The following is a 14403-nucleotide window of genomic DNA, read 5'->3' as shown; positions in this document are numbered from 1 at the left end:
AGAGTCATTTCCTGTCATTGTTGTTGTTGGGTTTTTTTTTTTTTTCTTCTGTATTATGGTTGAATACTCATTCATTAATTACTTCGGAAGCACAGAATGTCTGGTCTTAACTGACTGCAGTACATGTTTGTTCATTCTATTATAAATGACTTTGGCAGGCTTTGAGACTATGCAACATAACCACATGGACTATTTTTTCAAGTTTTCATTTCCAGAGTCTAATTAAACATCAAATGCTTCAGGTGAATGCCCTGGCAGAGAGCAAGCCACTCCCACATCTACCCTATCTCAGAGCTGTTAATTCTGACTCTGTATCAAGGCAGAGCAAAGTAGACCTCTCTGTCTCCTGGTCCTAAAAATCCCTTCAAGATAAAAGTTAAAATCAGATAACATCGGAACAACTCTCAGACCAAGTAGGCCTGTCTACATTAACAGTTCACCCCAGATGATCTAAATCTCCAAAGTCCTCTGGCCCCTGTGCCGTCTTTGATAACCAGACTCACTTTGTAGGCATGTAAGATGAGGGCTCTAGAATGTCCACACTATGGCATTTATTTGCCTTTCTGTGTGGTGAGAGTTTCCAAAAACATCTTTGAGAAAGAAGCAAAGCAAGGAAGAACATCTTGCTGATTAAATTCATATAGTCAATGAGTTTATTAATTCAGGTTTTCCTGTGTCAATAATTCTGGATAGTTGCAATGTTGCATTTATACGATTCCTTCCACTTCAAAATAAATATGAATTTGGCTCAAGTTCTACAAAACACTAAAAATTATTTAATGCTATGTTTTAGTAGCAATAAAATTCTGTTTCTTAAATCTGAATTATTTAGATTGGAATACACATTTATGTGTATCATATATACATGTAATATCTACAGAGGTATAATAGAAATATAGATATAATAAATAATCCCTCTTAAAATGGTCTCCAGATAATAATAATGTTTTCTTTTATATAATGCTTTACTGCACGTGGTGGCTCTGAGACTTAAACTCATGTAGATTTCACTGCCACCTCATAGTATGTCCATAATAGCACTTAATGGGTGGGGCTTTTATTCCCACTTACAAACAAGCAGACAAAGCTTAGAAAGATTAAGTGAATGGCCTAATGTCACAAGACTAAGCAGTTAGAACTGGAATCCATGCTCTTTTCAATAGGATGTATGCATGAAGATAAGAATTATTGCAGCAGTATTGATAACGGCATAAATACAGAAACTCACTAGATGGCAATAGGCAAATGAATGAAAAACACATCAGCTCAGTAGGATATTATGCTGTCATGAAAATTATAATTTCACATAGTAATAATGAGGATAATAGCTGCTTTGTATTACATGCTCGTTTTGTGATAGGAACAGCAATAGCTCTTTATGTGAACTATCTGATTTTTGGTTCACTGCTCCATGAGACAGGTACTATCACTGTCTGCATATTACACAGGAAAACTGAAGCTGAAATAAATTAAATCACTTTCCCAATAGACTCAGATAAAAAGAAGATTATCTGACTCTAAACCAGAGTTTCTCAACCTTAGCACAATTCATATTTTGGTCTGGATAATTCTTTGTTGTAGGGAGTTATCCTATGTACTGTAGGTTATTTAGCAGTATCCCTGATTTCTACCACCAGTTGTGAAAACGAAAAATGTCTCCAACTTGTCAAATGCCTCCTGAGGGACAAAATCACTCCAGGTTGAGAGCCATTACTCTAAAGTATAGGCTTAACCATTATGCTATATACCTCCTTCCAACACCACTAGCCTTCCTACAGAAACACAGTGACAGAACTATATATATATACGTATATGTATATGTATATGTATATGTATATGTATATGTATATGTATATGTATATGTATATGTATATCTCCCCACACAGACACAGTCATGGACAGAATTCCCTGAGAAACAGGTTCCGAGACTCTGAGATTTGACTACAGGAGGTTTGGGTGGGAAGAAAGGGAGAAGGAGCAGTGTTCTTGGGAGCATCTCCTGAATTGTGCAGAGGGAGAGTTGACCTGCAACGCCAGCTCATTGTTGGACAGCCTCTGTCAGTTCTACAGAGAGCTCTGGAACTGGACTCACTCTTAACACTTGTCCTGGTTGAGACAACAGGTCCTGGGCTTTGTCCATCATCTCCCCACAAACCAATCATTGAATGTGGACTACCCCCAAGGGTGTGAGTCCTAGGACAATGTGGCTCTCCCTGAGACAAGGCTGAGGACAGTTCTGAGAAAAGGACTCATGCAGAACTTGACAGCCATCAACATTACCATACCTGTGGACCTGTGGCCCTAGCGCCCTCTCTTTCCTGAAGTGAGTCTCCATGGAGCACTATAGTATCCTCTACACATATATTTATGAGTATTTTGATTGTTTTATTATAGCTCACTTAAATACATAAACACATGGACCAGGACTGAAAGGTAATAACAAATAAAAATAGTAGTACTATATATATATTTTTAAAAGTAGAATACAAGGATGTTGCCATTATACTGTTTTCACCATTTAAAATAAGGGCTGAAATCTCAGAAAATAAAATTCACAGCTTTAAGACACTACATATTCATATGGCTATAAAGATTCCTAAGTCAGTTTGTATGTCCTGACATACAGGGAACCTCTAAGCATTCTTATGTATACTTACTTATTAAATCTTCTCAATAACCCTAAGGTAGGTCCCTTTATTAACTACATTTTAAGGAAATCAAGTTTCCACAAGGTTAAGTAACTCCAGATCCATGCGGCTTATAAGTGGTGGACCCGGGATTTGAACAAATGTACTATGACTCTCAAATCCTGGCTCTTACCAACCATGCTTTACCATCTACTACACACTTTTATTTCACATGGTACCCCTGAAGTGCCCTCCCAATGGCAGTAGTTTGTCTTCTCAGATTTTACTTCTTATTTAAAAAACAAAAAACAAAAACCAACCAACCAAACAAACAAACAAACAAAACATAGCAAAGTAAAGCTGTCCATGCAAGATTATGCTAAAGGATAAAAAATTGCCTTCAAATTTTCTATTCTAAAGTCTTTTGAGATTTAAAGGCTTTTAGATGTCAATGGAGATTATAAAAGTTATGCTATTTTCCTTTGAAGAATCAAGTCTCTCCTCTCTACATAAAACAGGAAGCTTTATAGATACTTGTTTGAAGGATGGTTCTCTTAAAGGCTTTATGCCCTCTCAAGAGAGCAAGGAGGACTAAAATCTTTCTGAAACTCAAGAGGGAATTGCCTTCAAGCTAATCACTAGGAACCATTTTTCATCCTCTGGGGCATTATGGAAAATTCAACCCAAATTCATTACTATTCAGAAAGGTAATTATTTCACCAAAAGATCTGAGTGAATTTCTATATGCTGTATTCAAAATTCAATGTTTTTAAAAATAAATTTTCAACCTCAGAAAATGGTCTATTCTTCCCAGAATGTTCATTGCCTTTACAACGGAAAAGCCCTTTAGAACCTTTCTCCCATAGGAACACATAGTGCCCATGCTAGGTGAACACGGCCTTCAGAAGGTTCACAGATTAGTCATCTCAATAGACACTTTATTTGAAATGGAATGCATTTTTAAAATATGAAAAATAAATCACATCTCTCCGAAATCACTTAAGAGACTTATTTACACAAATTATGACCACACTAAGTTCACGAATGTGATAGTAAAGCATTTGGTACATGGTGATACTTGTTTTTCAGAAGCTGTCATTTGCATATTCTGAAACTTTAAGAAGAAAGCTGACAGTGGGATACAACAGACAATTGCTTTTTATCTTTCTTCTCAAAATAAATACAGTGATCCGAAAGGACTACCTCTTATTAAAGCCTACTTCCCCTCAGATCCAGCTGATCACCAGAAGGCCAGCTTCAGAGCAAGTAGGAATAGATATCTCTAGCTTTTGTGCAGTTGCTTCTAATGACCCAGTCTTGCTTTCTTCATTGGACAATAATGCCCTTTCTAAGAAAACCGTGATGGATCCTATACTTCATTTAACAGATGTCCTACCAACAAAGTCACAGTTAATTTTGTCATCCAATATTATGTAAATCTAGATTGGCTGTTCAACACTGCACATCAAAAAGTCACCCTTCAAATTGTGTCCAAACTTTAGAAAATAGTTCTTAAAAACCCATCCAACACAATTCCACTATTAATACATCTTAGGTTACGTTAGGTAAATGTATATATTTCTCTTGAAAGAATCACCGATGGATTTAATATCAAGCTCTATAATTTCCAAATTTAAATTTTTTTTCTACCAAGGGCATTTTATTGGTAAAGCAGTAACAAATTTGCTTGACATTCACAAAAAGAGAGAGTATGATTGCTCACAGGCCCATTCTTGTCCTACAAAGCTCAGTGTTCAATGGGATTGCCCCAGTTTCAGTCAAGTCGTAGACCCCTTTTCTTGCCCTTGTAAACACATGGAGCTAAGCTAAAACCAAGTCATTTTTCCTGGAGACAGAAAACAAATGATGTGTTTGAACTCTCACACTGGCAACAAACTTGTTTAATGCCAGATTTAAACTGAGGAGTCTTTAAGAGAAATAGAGTGTTTGGTATATAAGAGCAGAAGAGTTAAAACAGGTTTTTCAATTTAAGGCGGACTTCCTGACAATGTTTTCATGTGAGGGGAACTGTTTTAAGCAACGAGTTGGATTTTATTTTATTTTTTTTACCTCCATTGGAAAAAAAAATGTTAAGTGAAATCATAAAGTTGGTTTGATTTCTGTAAGATGAGAGAATCCCAGCTTCCTCTATTAGGGAAATGTTCATTTTGAAAGGGCCCTTTATAGCCACTTACTTTCTGACCTCAGCACTCCCTGTAGGGCATATGCAGATCTGTGATTTCCGCTAAGCAAGTGTGCCTAAGGAGCTTCGCCATGTTGTGCAGCCTGTCCCAGTATTAGTTGTTTTCAGGGAATGACATGAAAGCGAGTGAAGTACTGTGTGAGGCAAGAGAAACCACCTCCTGTGTGCTGGGGAGTTACACGTTTTTTCCTTCTTTCATTCATTTGTCTCAACAAATAGTAATTGAGCGCACTGTGTACCAGGCCTGGTGCCAACACAAGTTCAAGGACAAAAGTTCAGTTTCCAGATGGGACATTCCTTTTATAATTTTCCAACTTTTTACATTTTATGTTTATTTAAGGGATGGGTTTACTATTAAACCTGCCCTTTCCTTCTTCCTTTTCTTGGGTTGAAAGATGTATTTTCACCTTTTTCCATGAAAGTGATTTGTCAGGCTTCGTAATACCTTAGGTGGTTTGCATCATTTTCTTACAGGGAGAATAGAACCACTGACACACTAAATGACTCGTATTTGTATTTTGTTCTGTTCGGCTTTGCTAAGCATACTGTTTTTTTGTTCTGGAAAAATTATTAAACTATAATAATTCCAAAGTGTCAAACAACAGAGACCATCCTACTCCAATCCTTTCTTTTCTGAGATTTCACAGTCAGTTAAATGCTAAGAAGCATTAAGACTAGAGAGTCACTAACCAGGTCAACCCAACACAAATGTTAGAACAGACCAAGGACTGAAGGCTGTGGAAAGACTAGACAAGGGATAGTGATTCTGGTAGCCCCGATAATAATGATAGCCATTGTGGAAATAAAAATTCCAGCACCCAGCATATTTTTTTCAATGACACTGCCTAGCCTATATGTAAGTTAACAACATACAAATGACTTTTAAAAAAGCTACATGAATCAATTGTAAAAGTGCTTGGTATGGATTTTACTTTTTTAATAGCACGAGAATTTGAAAGAAAAATCCTTCTATCTGGAAAAAACGCTGTAGTTAATCGGTGTTATATGATCTACATGCATTAAAACTACAGTATAATGAGGCATTATCTAAAAAGGTACCACAGTGGTTCCAAAGAAGCTGAACTAAATCTAACTAAAGGACTCTTTAGATCTGGCTCTCTAAGCTGCCCATCATATTAATTTTACATATAAGTTTTTAAATCTTTGCAGCTTATTTTCACAGCCATAACTTAAACAGCCACTGGAAGTGGGAGTCCAGTAAGTTCTGCTTGCCATTTGCTCGAGTTTTCAGTTTTTTCTGCAACTTTTTGGATTAGAGATATGATCTCAAAATTTCATCATTTACATATTGCACTAGAAAGTAATTTGACCATGAAACTCCTTTCTAAATGGAGGGAGAATAGACACCTCTCGTATAAAATTCTGTTTTCATTTCTTGACTACATAACTTAGCAGTGGCCTGACACTGTCCATTCCAATTTAGATGCTGGAAAAATCTTGATCAAGATTTTGTGGAGAAAAAAAATAAATAAAAGACAGAGACCTGTTAGTAAAGCCATGCAGATAGGAAGTGATTTTTAGCCCCAAGAGGATTTGGTATCATCTATGCCTAGTTTTAAAGTGAAGTAGCATCTGCCCTTGTGGATTTTGACCATCCTTTTCATTGAACACAGAAGAGGGTTTGTTCTACCTTTAAAAGCACATCCTCCTCCCCACCCCTCCTGAACAAGACACTGCTAAAACAAAACTGGAGTTGTTTTCTTACTGAAAATCCAGTGTTTATCCAGTCCTCCCTTCTTCATTTTCTAAGTTTAGCTAACCTAACAACAAAACATATAACCTGCCAATTTCTCACAGAGCAATAAAAAGCAAAACATTTGGTTTCTCTCTGATTAGCATTATTGTCAGTATGGAAATAAAAAGGGATAACTCCTAGTCCTTTGAATATTTAAAAACTGTATTTTTAAACTCTAAGATTCTAGAGTATGCTTCTAGAGTAATGTAAGAAAATATGGTTCAAGTAAAGTGTGCAAAGGCTTTGGAGAAGGGTAACCTCTAGTGTGAACAGAGCACAAATGTTCTCTCAAACAAGTCAAATGATTCCCTTTACCCCCACTATGTTTTTTGAAATGAAACACCTAACGAGTTCATACTCAGAAATCATAGAAATCTTCTAATTAAAGCCTTCACACACAGATAACATAAGCAAGGCTTTTCCTACAACAAATGCAGGCCTACCACACATGCCAGATAAGATCACCCTACCATCAGTTGGGTTATGTTTTAAACATTTTAAATTAGGTAGCATTACTACTGATTTCCTTCTAGAAGAACAATTAGATTTTCAGTTACACAATTCTGAACATTTAGCTTCTTTAAACTTCTATCCTACACAAAAATATATCTAAGGAAAAAAAACTCAAAAAAAACTTATATCACAGAGTTTAATTTCAACCACCTGGCATAACAAAGTGTCATATGTTCTGAAAATGCCCTAGGAATAATGAATGAATAAATGAATGAATGAATTCTTGTTTTCCTCTACCGCTTTTTTTCTCTTTTCCAAGATTAGAATTTACTAAGGAATAAGGTTTTGAAAACAAAGTTTCCTTTTTGGAAAACGGCCTGCATTCAGAAATGTCTTTGAACAAGTATTTTTTTTATAAAAACCAATAAATAATCATAAATCAAAATACATTAAAATAAAATTACAGTACATCATCGCTCCTAGAAGGTCCACCATCCTGGAAGCTCCTTTCACAGGTTCATAAATAAAGCCTTCTGGACTCAAAATCGTTTCCTGCATTGTGATGAAGAGTATGCAGAAAACTAAGAGGAATCGCAAGTTATCAGTCGGGCGATGTCCAAGCTACTTGATCTGGTGCGGGGCGGGGAGACTGTTTTGTTTTCGATCCAAGTGAAGACAATAGAAAGGTGCTTGTCCCACTTCCTCAAGTCCTCAAAACCTGGAAAGAAATGACAGGGAATGAAGTAGCTGGCTCAGAATCCTCCAAGACCCAGTGCGGCGGACAAAGTGTGCTCGTAAAGACATCGGGGTCGCTCGTTTAAGTGCCCAGACACAGTCGAGTGGCGCTTGTGACACGGAGAGAGTAGGAGCGTCGCTGAGACGCGCACTACTGAATGCGGGTTAGGGTGGGCGGGGAGGAGGTCCGCGAGGACTCCCTGCCTAGCTCAAGAGCCGCCACCCTGACCTCTCTGCCCGGCCGTCTCCTGGCTCCAGCTTGTTCCCCTTCTTTCCACCTCCCTAGAAACTTGGAATAACTAATAATTTTTCCACCCTAGAGCCCAAACTCATGAACACACTTCCTACTGCTCCTAACACCCCCGAGACCCACTCCTCCGAACCGCCCTTGGTGGCCGGAGTTGCCGGCGCCTTACCTTGTCTGGCCCGGGTGCTGCCCCCTTCAGGCAGAGTTGGAGGTGCTGCGGAGAAGCCGGTGGCCGTGTGGCTGCGAGAGCGGTTGTTGGTGCGGGTGCGGTAGTTGATGCGGATGCGGATGCGGATGCGGATGTGGATGAGGGTGCGAGTGTGGATACGGGTGGAGCGGCTGGGGCTGGGGCTGGGGCTGGGGCTTGGGTTGGAACTGAGGCTGGGACTGAGCCTGGGGTTGGGGTTGGGGTTGGGGCTGGGGCTGGGGCTGGGGCTGGGGCTGAGGCTGAGGCTGAGGCTGAGGCTGAGGCTGAGGCTGAGGCTGAGCCTGAGGCTGAGCCTGAGACTGAAGCTGCGGCTGCGGGGGCTGCTGCTGAACCAGGTGCTGCTGCTTCTGCCGCGTGGACTTGACCGCCAGGATCGCCTGGCGATTTTTGTACTGCACCATCTGCAGCGTGATCTCGGCGTTCCAGCCCTGGTCCTGCGGGCACCGAAAGTCGATCTCTTTGCCCTCGGTCATCACCACAGTGAAGTACATGTACTTGCCCTTGCGCTCTACGCAGTCCACGGTCTTCATGTTCGAAAAGTGCAATTCCTTGAGCTTGACCGGTGGCTCGAGGCTGGCCACAGCGGGGCCTCCGGGTTGGGACAGCTCAGCTGGCCCCTGCCCGGGCTGTGGCTGCTGCTGCTGCTGCTGCTGCTGGTGTTGCAGCTGCTTGGGCGGGATGAGCAGCAGCCCCTCTTCAGTGAGGATGCAGCACTTTTTCTTCCAGAGCTGCAGCAACCCGTCGCTTCGCTTCTCCAACACACCCTCCTTCAGCGCTTTACAGCCACTGCTCTCCAACATCCTACCGGCATAGGGGGGGCCGCCGCTTGGCTCGGCCTCTCCACTTCCAGCCGCCCGGGCCGGGGGCAGCAGCAGCAGTCGCGCGCCGTCCTCGCCCCAGCGGCTCCTGCGGCCGCCTGCCCGGAGCGCGCAGAGGAGTCTCACGCGAAGGAAGCAGAGAGGCTCGGGGTCCCGGCAAAGGGGCAGCCGCGTCCTGATGCGCCACAAGGTCCCGGAACTGCGAGCCGCCGGGCCTCTGCCGTCCTCTTGCGAGCGCTTACTGAAGGGCACTGGCCGGGCCGCCTCGCGGCGCTTTTGAATGGGCCATCCTCCCCACCCCCGAGTGACACCCAGCGGAAAAGGCGGCTCCCGGCGCCCGCACCACGGGGGAAAGCCCAGCTCCGAGAGGCGCTCTGCCGCCGGCGCACGCCTCATTAACTTGGGGCCTTTCCAAAGCCGGCCGCGTCGCCGCCCCCCGCGTCCCTTTGCTCCGCCTCTCGCCGCCCACTCGCTTCCGCACTCCTTCCCGGGATGGCTGCGGGCACTCGAGCCCCGGAAACTCCTCTTCTCCGCCACCGGCCACGGCCGAGAGCACCCCAGCCGCCCGGCAATACATGCCGACGCCCGGAGGGCGCCGGGAGGCCATCCCCACCGTCCCGCCTCTCCCCAGGCGGCGCGGCCGTCCGCCAACAGCCTCAGTAATGAAGACGGGGCTGCGCGGCGGGTACGGCTACCAACCAGGCTGTGCCTGGAGCGCCAAGTTGTCTCTCGGCCCCCGGGACGCGCCCTGCGGACGCGCGCGGGGCTCCGGGAGCCCTCAGAGCCAGCGTCCTGGCCTGGGCGAGCAAGGAGCCTGGGGATGAGGCTGGCGAGCCGCGGCGTCCCGCGGAAGTGTGCCTTCCTTCGTAAACATCTCGGTGCACAAAGGCCGAGAGGGTACTGTGTCTTTACATTCACATTCTCTCACGGTCATTAACTAGGTCTTCTTGGAACAGAGAATGGTTGTTAACGCAATAGTGCTACCGTCTGTCGCGTTTAGGAGGAGTAGGGGAAGGGGAACCATGTCAGACAACATCTTGCCGTCCTTTTCTCCACCGGGAGCGCAGGCACTAGCCCATCTAGCCCCAGGGCACAAGCTCTCCAGCTTCTTTCTGGACTCATTCTTACAGTCTGCAACATCTCACAACAGTAACTCAACCCCAACGACAAATCTGGGGAATGTCCCGTGCTGAGAGATCCCACACTTCAAGGCACAGCTTAGCTCTTCAAATGGCAGGTCTGCGGGTCGCTTTCTTTGCAAACTCCTAAGGGGCCAGATAACTGTTTTGTAATCTTATTTATCTGTGACCTGGGGAAGGTAATGCTGTACTCGCCCCTGACTCCTACTCACATTCAAACAATTTTTGTGGAAATTCCAGAAAACAAAGCAGAGTAGATAGAGAGCATAAACTGAAACCAAACCTCTTGGTGGGGAAAGTCATCCATTAAATAAACAGAGACCCTCAACTCCCCTGAGGATATTAAGAAGAATGACACAAAAAAATAAACCAGGGGTGGACAAGTCAGAGTTGGCCAAGGTACAAGGAAAGGCTTCTGCTTGTGCCCAAGAAGGAAGAAGGGAGAGCTTAACTCATCTGCTAGTTTCATATGGCTGGAACAAAGGGGTACTCAATAGGGGTCCAAGTGAGCGATGAGCGTGGAGAGCAGAGCAAGAGTCAAATGCTTTGTGTTATGCTAAGAAATTAAGAGGTTATCCTACTGAAATACACTTGGCCGGGTCTCAGGGCCTTCAAATTGTTAATGGATTAGCAGTCTTTTAAGGAAAAAAGGCAGTTATTAAAATTACATAAAGATTTCTGGTAAAATTGTGTTAAAAAAGAGCAATTCTGTGTACCAACAACAAACACTACGCCTAACATCTCAATTCTTCTCTTGCCTTTGTAGGACAAGTGAGCATTCCAGAGAATTTCTACATGACCAGCTGTTCATCTTTTTAACAGAATGCCATTCTTCAGCTCCTTTGGAAAGAATATTTCATTTAAGTTTGTAATTAAGAGTCCTTGATGGCAGGTGTAGTTGGGGAAGACATTTTATATGAGAAAATGTTGTAATACAACTTGACTGGGTAAACAATAAGATGTAATCTAAAAACCCAACGCATTTTTTTTAGGAGAAACAATATAGCGTTATCTAATCTGTAGTTTATCCAGGTGCAATAAATGCATTCTATCTAAATTGCTTCAAAATGTCTGAACGACAAGCATGATTTTCAAAACCACTTGTCATAACCAGAGAATTTAAAACTCAGAATTTCTAGTTGGGTATTTTATGACTTTGTACCTTCATGACCACCAGCTCAGAAGTCAGTTTACAATGTGCTCTCTCTGACCACAGTGCACTGATTATTTGAAATCTTAGTATGGGAATCTTGTAGATTGGTGACAACTCTGATAGTCATTTATTTCACCAGTCACCACCAGCTCACAAAAATAGTCATGTTAGCAATGAGATAAATTCACATACACACAAAAAAGTGAATTACAGAAAAAAAAAGTTTCCAAAGAAACACAGAAGTTCAGCTGTAGATATAATGAAAATCTACAAATGTCACTTAAAAGTTACTAAAGTTTAGAAAGCCAGCTAACAAAATTATTGCTTTGGTAAACATATATGAAATGGCAAATTCAAATTGTATCTTGCAACTGGCTGCCTCAGTTGGCTATGAGCAGCATCTGACGCAGTTGATCATTTTCTCCTCTCAGTACAGTTCTTCTCTTGGTTTCAGGGACATTACCCTTAGTTTTCCTTCTACCCCCTCAGTCACTGTCACAGTCTCCTCTACAGGTTCCTCCTCTTCCACCCCCCCCCCCAATCTTTTAATACTCTAGAGTGCCCCAGAGCTTAGTCTTTGGTTCTTTTATTTATCTACACTCACTCCCTTGTAGATCACATCCAGTCTCATAATTTTCAATAATATTTATATGCCAAAGACTCTGAAATACATACATCCACTGCTTGTTGCCAAAGAATATAACAAAGAGTACCAAAGTTAAAAAATATAATACTACCACACCAGGTAAGGGAACACATACCTAGTGAAGATATTCACTGGAGGGAAAAGTCTGAGGGGATAGAAAACAGGGCTCATAAAACTTATGCTAATAAAAAAAAAATTTGAAAAATAGCACTCTGATAGGATGGAGTTCATAGGTTTATATATGATGGGTTAAAACGAACTTCTGGATGGAATTGGTTCAGTAGGGGTCTGGAGTCACTCAAAGTTCATGGTTTTTAAAACAGCTGTAGCTGTTTAGAATGGCTGTGGTGAAAAACAGCCTTCGGTCTTGCTTGATATATTCCAGGCCAGTATTACTGCAAATTAAAATTTTTCCTTTCACCCTTCTCTAACTCCTATTTATCTAATAAGGAACTGATATATGCCCTCCCAAGCTTACCTCCTCACCCCGATTGATCTCTCAGTTGATGGCAATTCCATCTGACGGTTGTTCAGGCTGAACCCTTGAAGCAGTACTGCCCTTAAAACAAGCCAAAAGAGGCTCTTACCTTACCCAGAGCCCTGAGCTTTAGAAGAATCAAAATGACCTTTAATTCTAGACTATAGGTACTCAGAATTCTAAATACCCTGGCCTAAATGGCCTTGATTGTTCCAGGGTATACATTATACCATCAGTGCATGCATTGGTATGTGACAAGGGAAAACTATGAAGATATAGTCTTAGTTGTCCACATAATGTGCAGGAGACCCTATGCCATACAATTCAGTCAGAGATGGGAAGAAAAGGAAGGTGGGGCATGGACTGAAGATCAGCTCTGGTACTGGAATTTAAGAATCTGAAGTTCAAACTTGCCCTTCCAGGTACTTATGAAAGTCTGTCTGTCAAGATAGGAGCACTGGATGTCTTTTCACTTAACAAAACTTTTAAATATTTAACCATTGGTGTCTCCATTGTACTCTTATCCCAGGACTGCAGATGTTTAGAAGCATGCCTGCCTTGCAGTAATCCTTTACTCATTTTTCGTGATACCTAACCCACAAATTGATTCAAGAAATCCCATCGGTTAAGCCTTCAAACTACATCTATATCCCATCAATTTCTCTCTACTTCCTTCTTTACCACCATGATACATATCACCATCATCTCTCCCCTGACTTACTGTAATGGCCTCCTAATTTGTCTCCCTGATTCTAATCTTGTTGTCTTATAATCTATTTTCAATTTGCTCAAATGTGCACTCAATGAACCCTATACCCTGGCTACTCTAAAAACTGTAATCATCCAATTCCCCTTAATTTTCCCCATAACATGTATTACCTAACATACGACTAAGTAACATATTATTCCTAATGCTTATTTCTCTTTCCTTTCCTATAGAATGTAAGCTCTTCAAGAGGACAAGGATCATTGTTTTGAAGTATCCTGATCACCTATTATAATTCTTGGTACATAGTAGGATTCAACATATGTAGAAATTTTAAATTGAAACAGAAGGCCCTGTCATAAAAAGAAAAACAAAGTCTTTAAATGTTTTTGGCAGATTTTTCATAATGTATTCCACTTTAAAATTTTTTCAAACTGTAACAAGACTATGAAAAAACTTCCAAAACTTGCCATTCCAATACACATTTGGTATGTATGTATTTTTAATCTATACTACACATTAGGCTTCTCTCTGAGTCTTAAATGCTATTTATTCTATAGATGCTATCTAAGTCTTACAAACTTTTCCTTTTCAAAGCAACATGCATTTTAATGTTGTGAGAGGTATTTATATAAACTATCATCCTATTGGTTTCAACTAAGAGTAATCAAAGGATGAGGAACACAGTAATGAAACTTAATTGGTAACCGTTTCTCTTACTTAATAGTTAAATGGCCAGATACTTCTTAGACTATTAACCTATACTGGCTTAAAGAGTTTAACAGAACTTGGAAAGTTATTGTTTATTTTCATGTATACCTCGATTACAAAAACATAAAAATCTTTAATCTATAAAAATCCTAATTCTCAATTTACAGTAAAAATTCATGACAATGATTATTATTAAAGATTTGGATAAAGTTTGTGTCTTTCAAGAAATAGTTAAAAGCCAAATGATCTTTGAAAATGTCAGGTTACCCTTATTAGTATATAAATACCCACATTCAGACTGCAATTTAGACTTCTTAGCCATACATTTCTTCATTTTAAAATACTATCCAGTAAAAATCCATCATACAGAGTCTACCTTCCAAATTACCTAGTTGTAAAGGTTAAATATTAACTCTCTTCAATTGAATACGTTAAGAATCCAAATCTCTTAGGTCTGTTGGCCTGGCTGCCGTCCTTTTCGCATTACTAGCTGATGAACTGATGCCTCCTAGTGATCAATTTG

The 14403-nt window shown here is 41.2% G+C and overlaps 1 protein-coding gene across 1 annotated transcript; it reads right to left on the bottom strand.

The window, feature by feature from the left end:
- Positions 1–3548: 3548 nt before the first annotated feature.
- PHLDA1 (pleckstrin homology like domain family A member 1) lies at positions 3549–9544 on the bottom strand. The gene is made up of 2 exons (XM_016138202.2): positions 8191–9544; positions 3549–7757 (listed from the first exon to the last, which is right to left on the bottom strand). The coding sequence occupies exon 1, from the start codon at positions 9441–9443 to the stop codon at positions 8217–8219; it is 1227 nt and encodes a 408-aa protein (XP_015993688.2). The 5' UTR covers positions 9444–9544; the 3' UTR covers positions 3549–7757; positions 8191–8216.
- Between the last annotated feature and the right edge of the window lie 4859 nt (positions 9545–14403).

The sequence above is a fragment of the Rousettus aegyptiacus genome, unplaced genomic scaffold (genome assembly GCF_014176215.1).
Source record: "Rousettus aegyptiacus isolate mRouAeg1 unplaced genomic scaffold, mRouAeg1.p scaffold_m13_p_2, whole genome shotgun sequence".
In the NCBI taxonomy this organism is placed as follows: Eukaryota; Metazoa; Chordata; class Mammalia; order Chiroptera; family Pteropodidae; genus Rousettus; species Rousettus aegyptiacus.
The sequence above is the reverse complement of the archived record's forward strand: the minus strand, read 5'-3'. Positions and strand labels throughout refer to the sequence as shown.

What these genes read in the sequence shown, in the direction of transcription:
- PHLDA1 (XM_016138202.2), bottom strand. Translation starts at nt 9,443, where the DNA reads ATGAGGCGTGCGCCGGCGGCAGAGCGCCTCTCGGAGCTGGGCTTTCCC.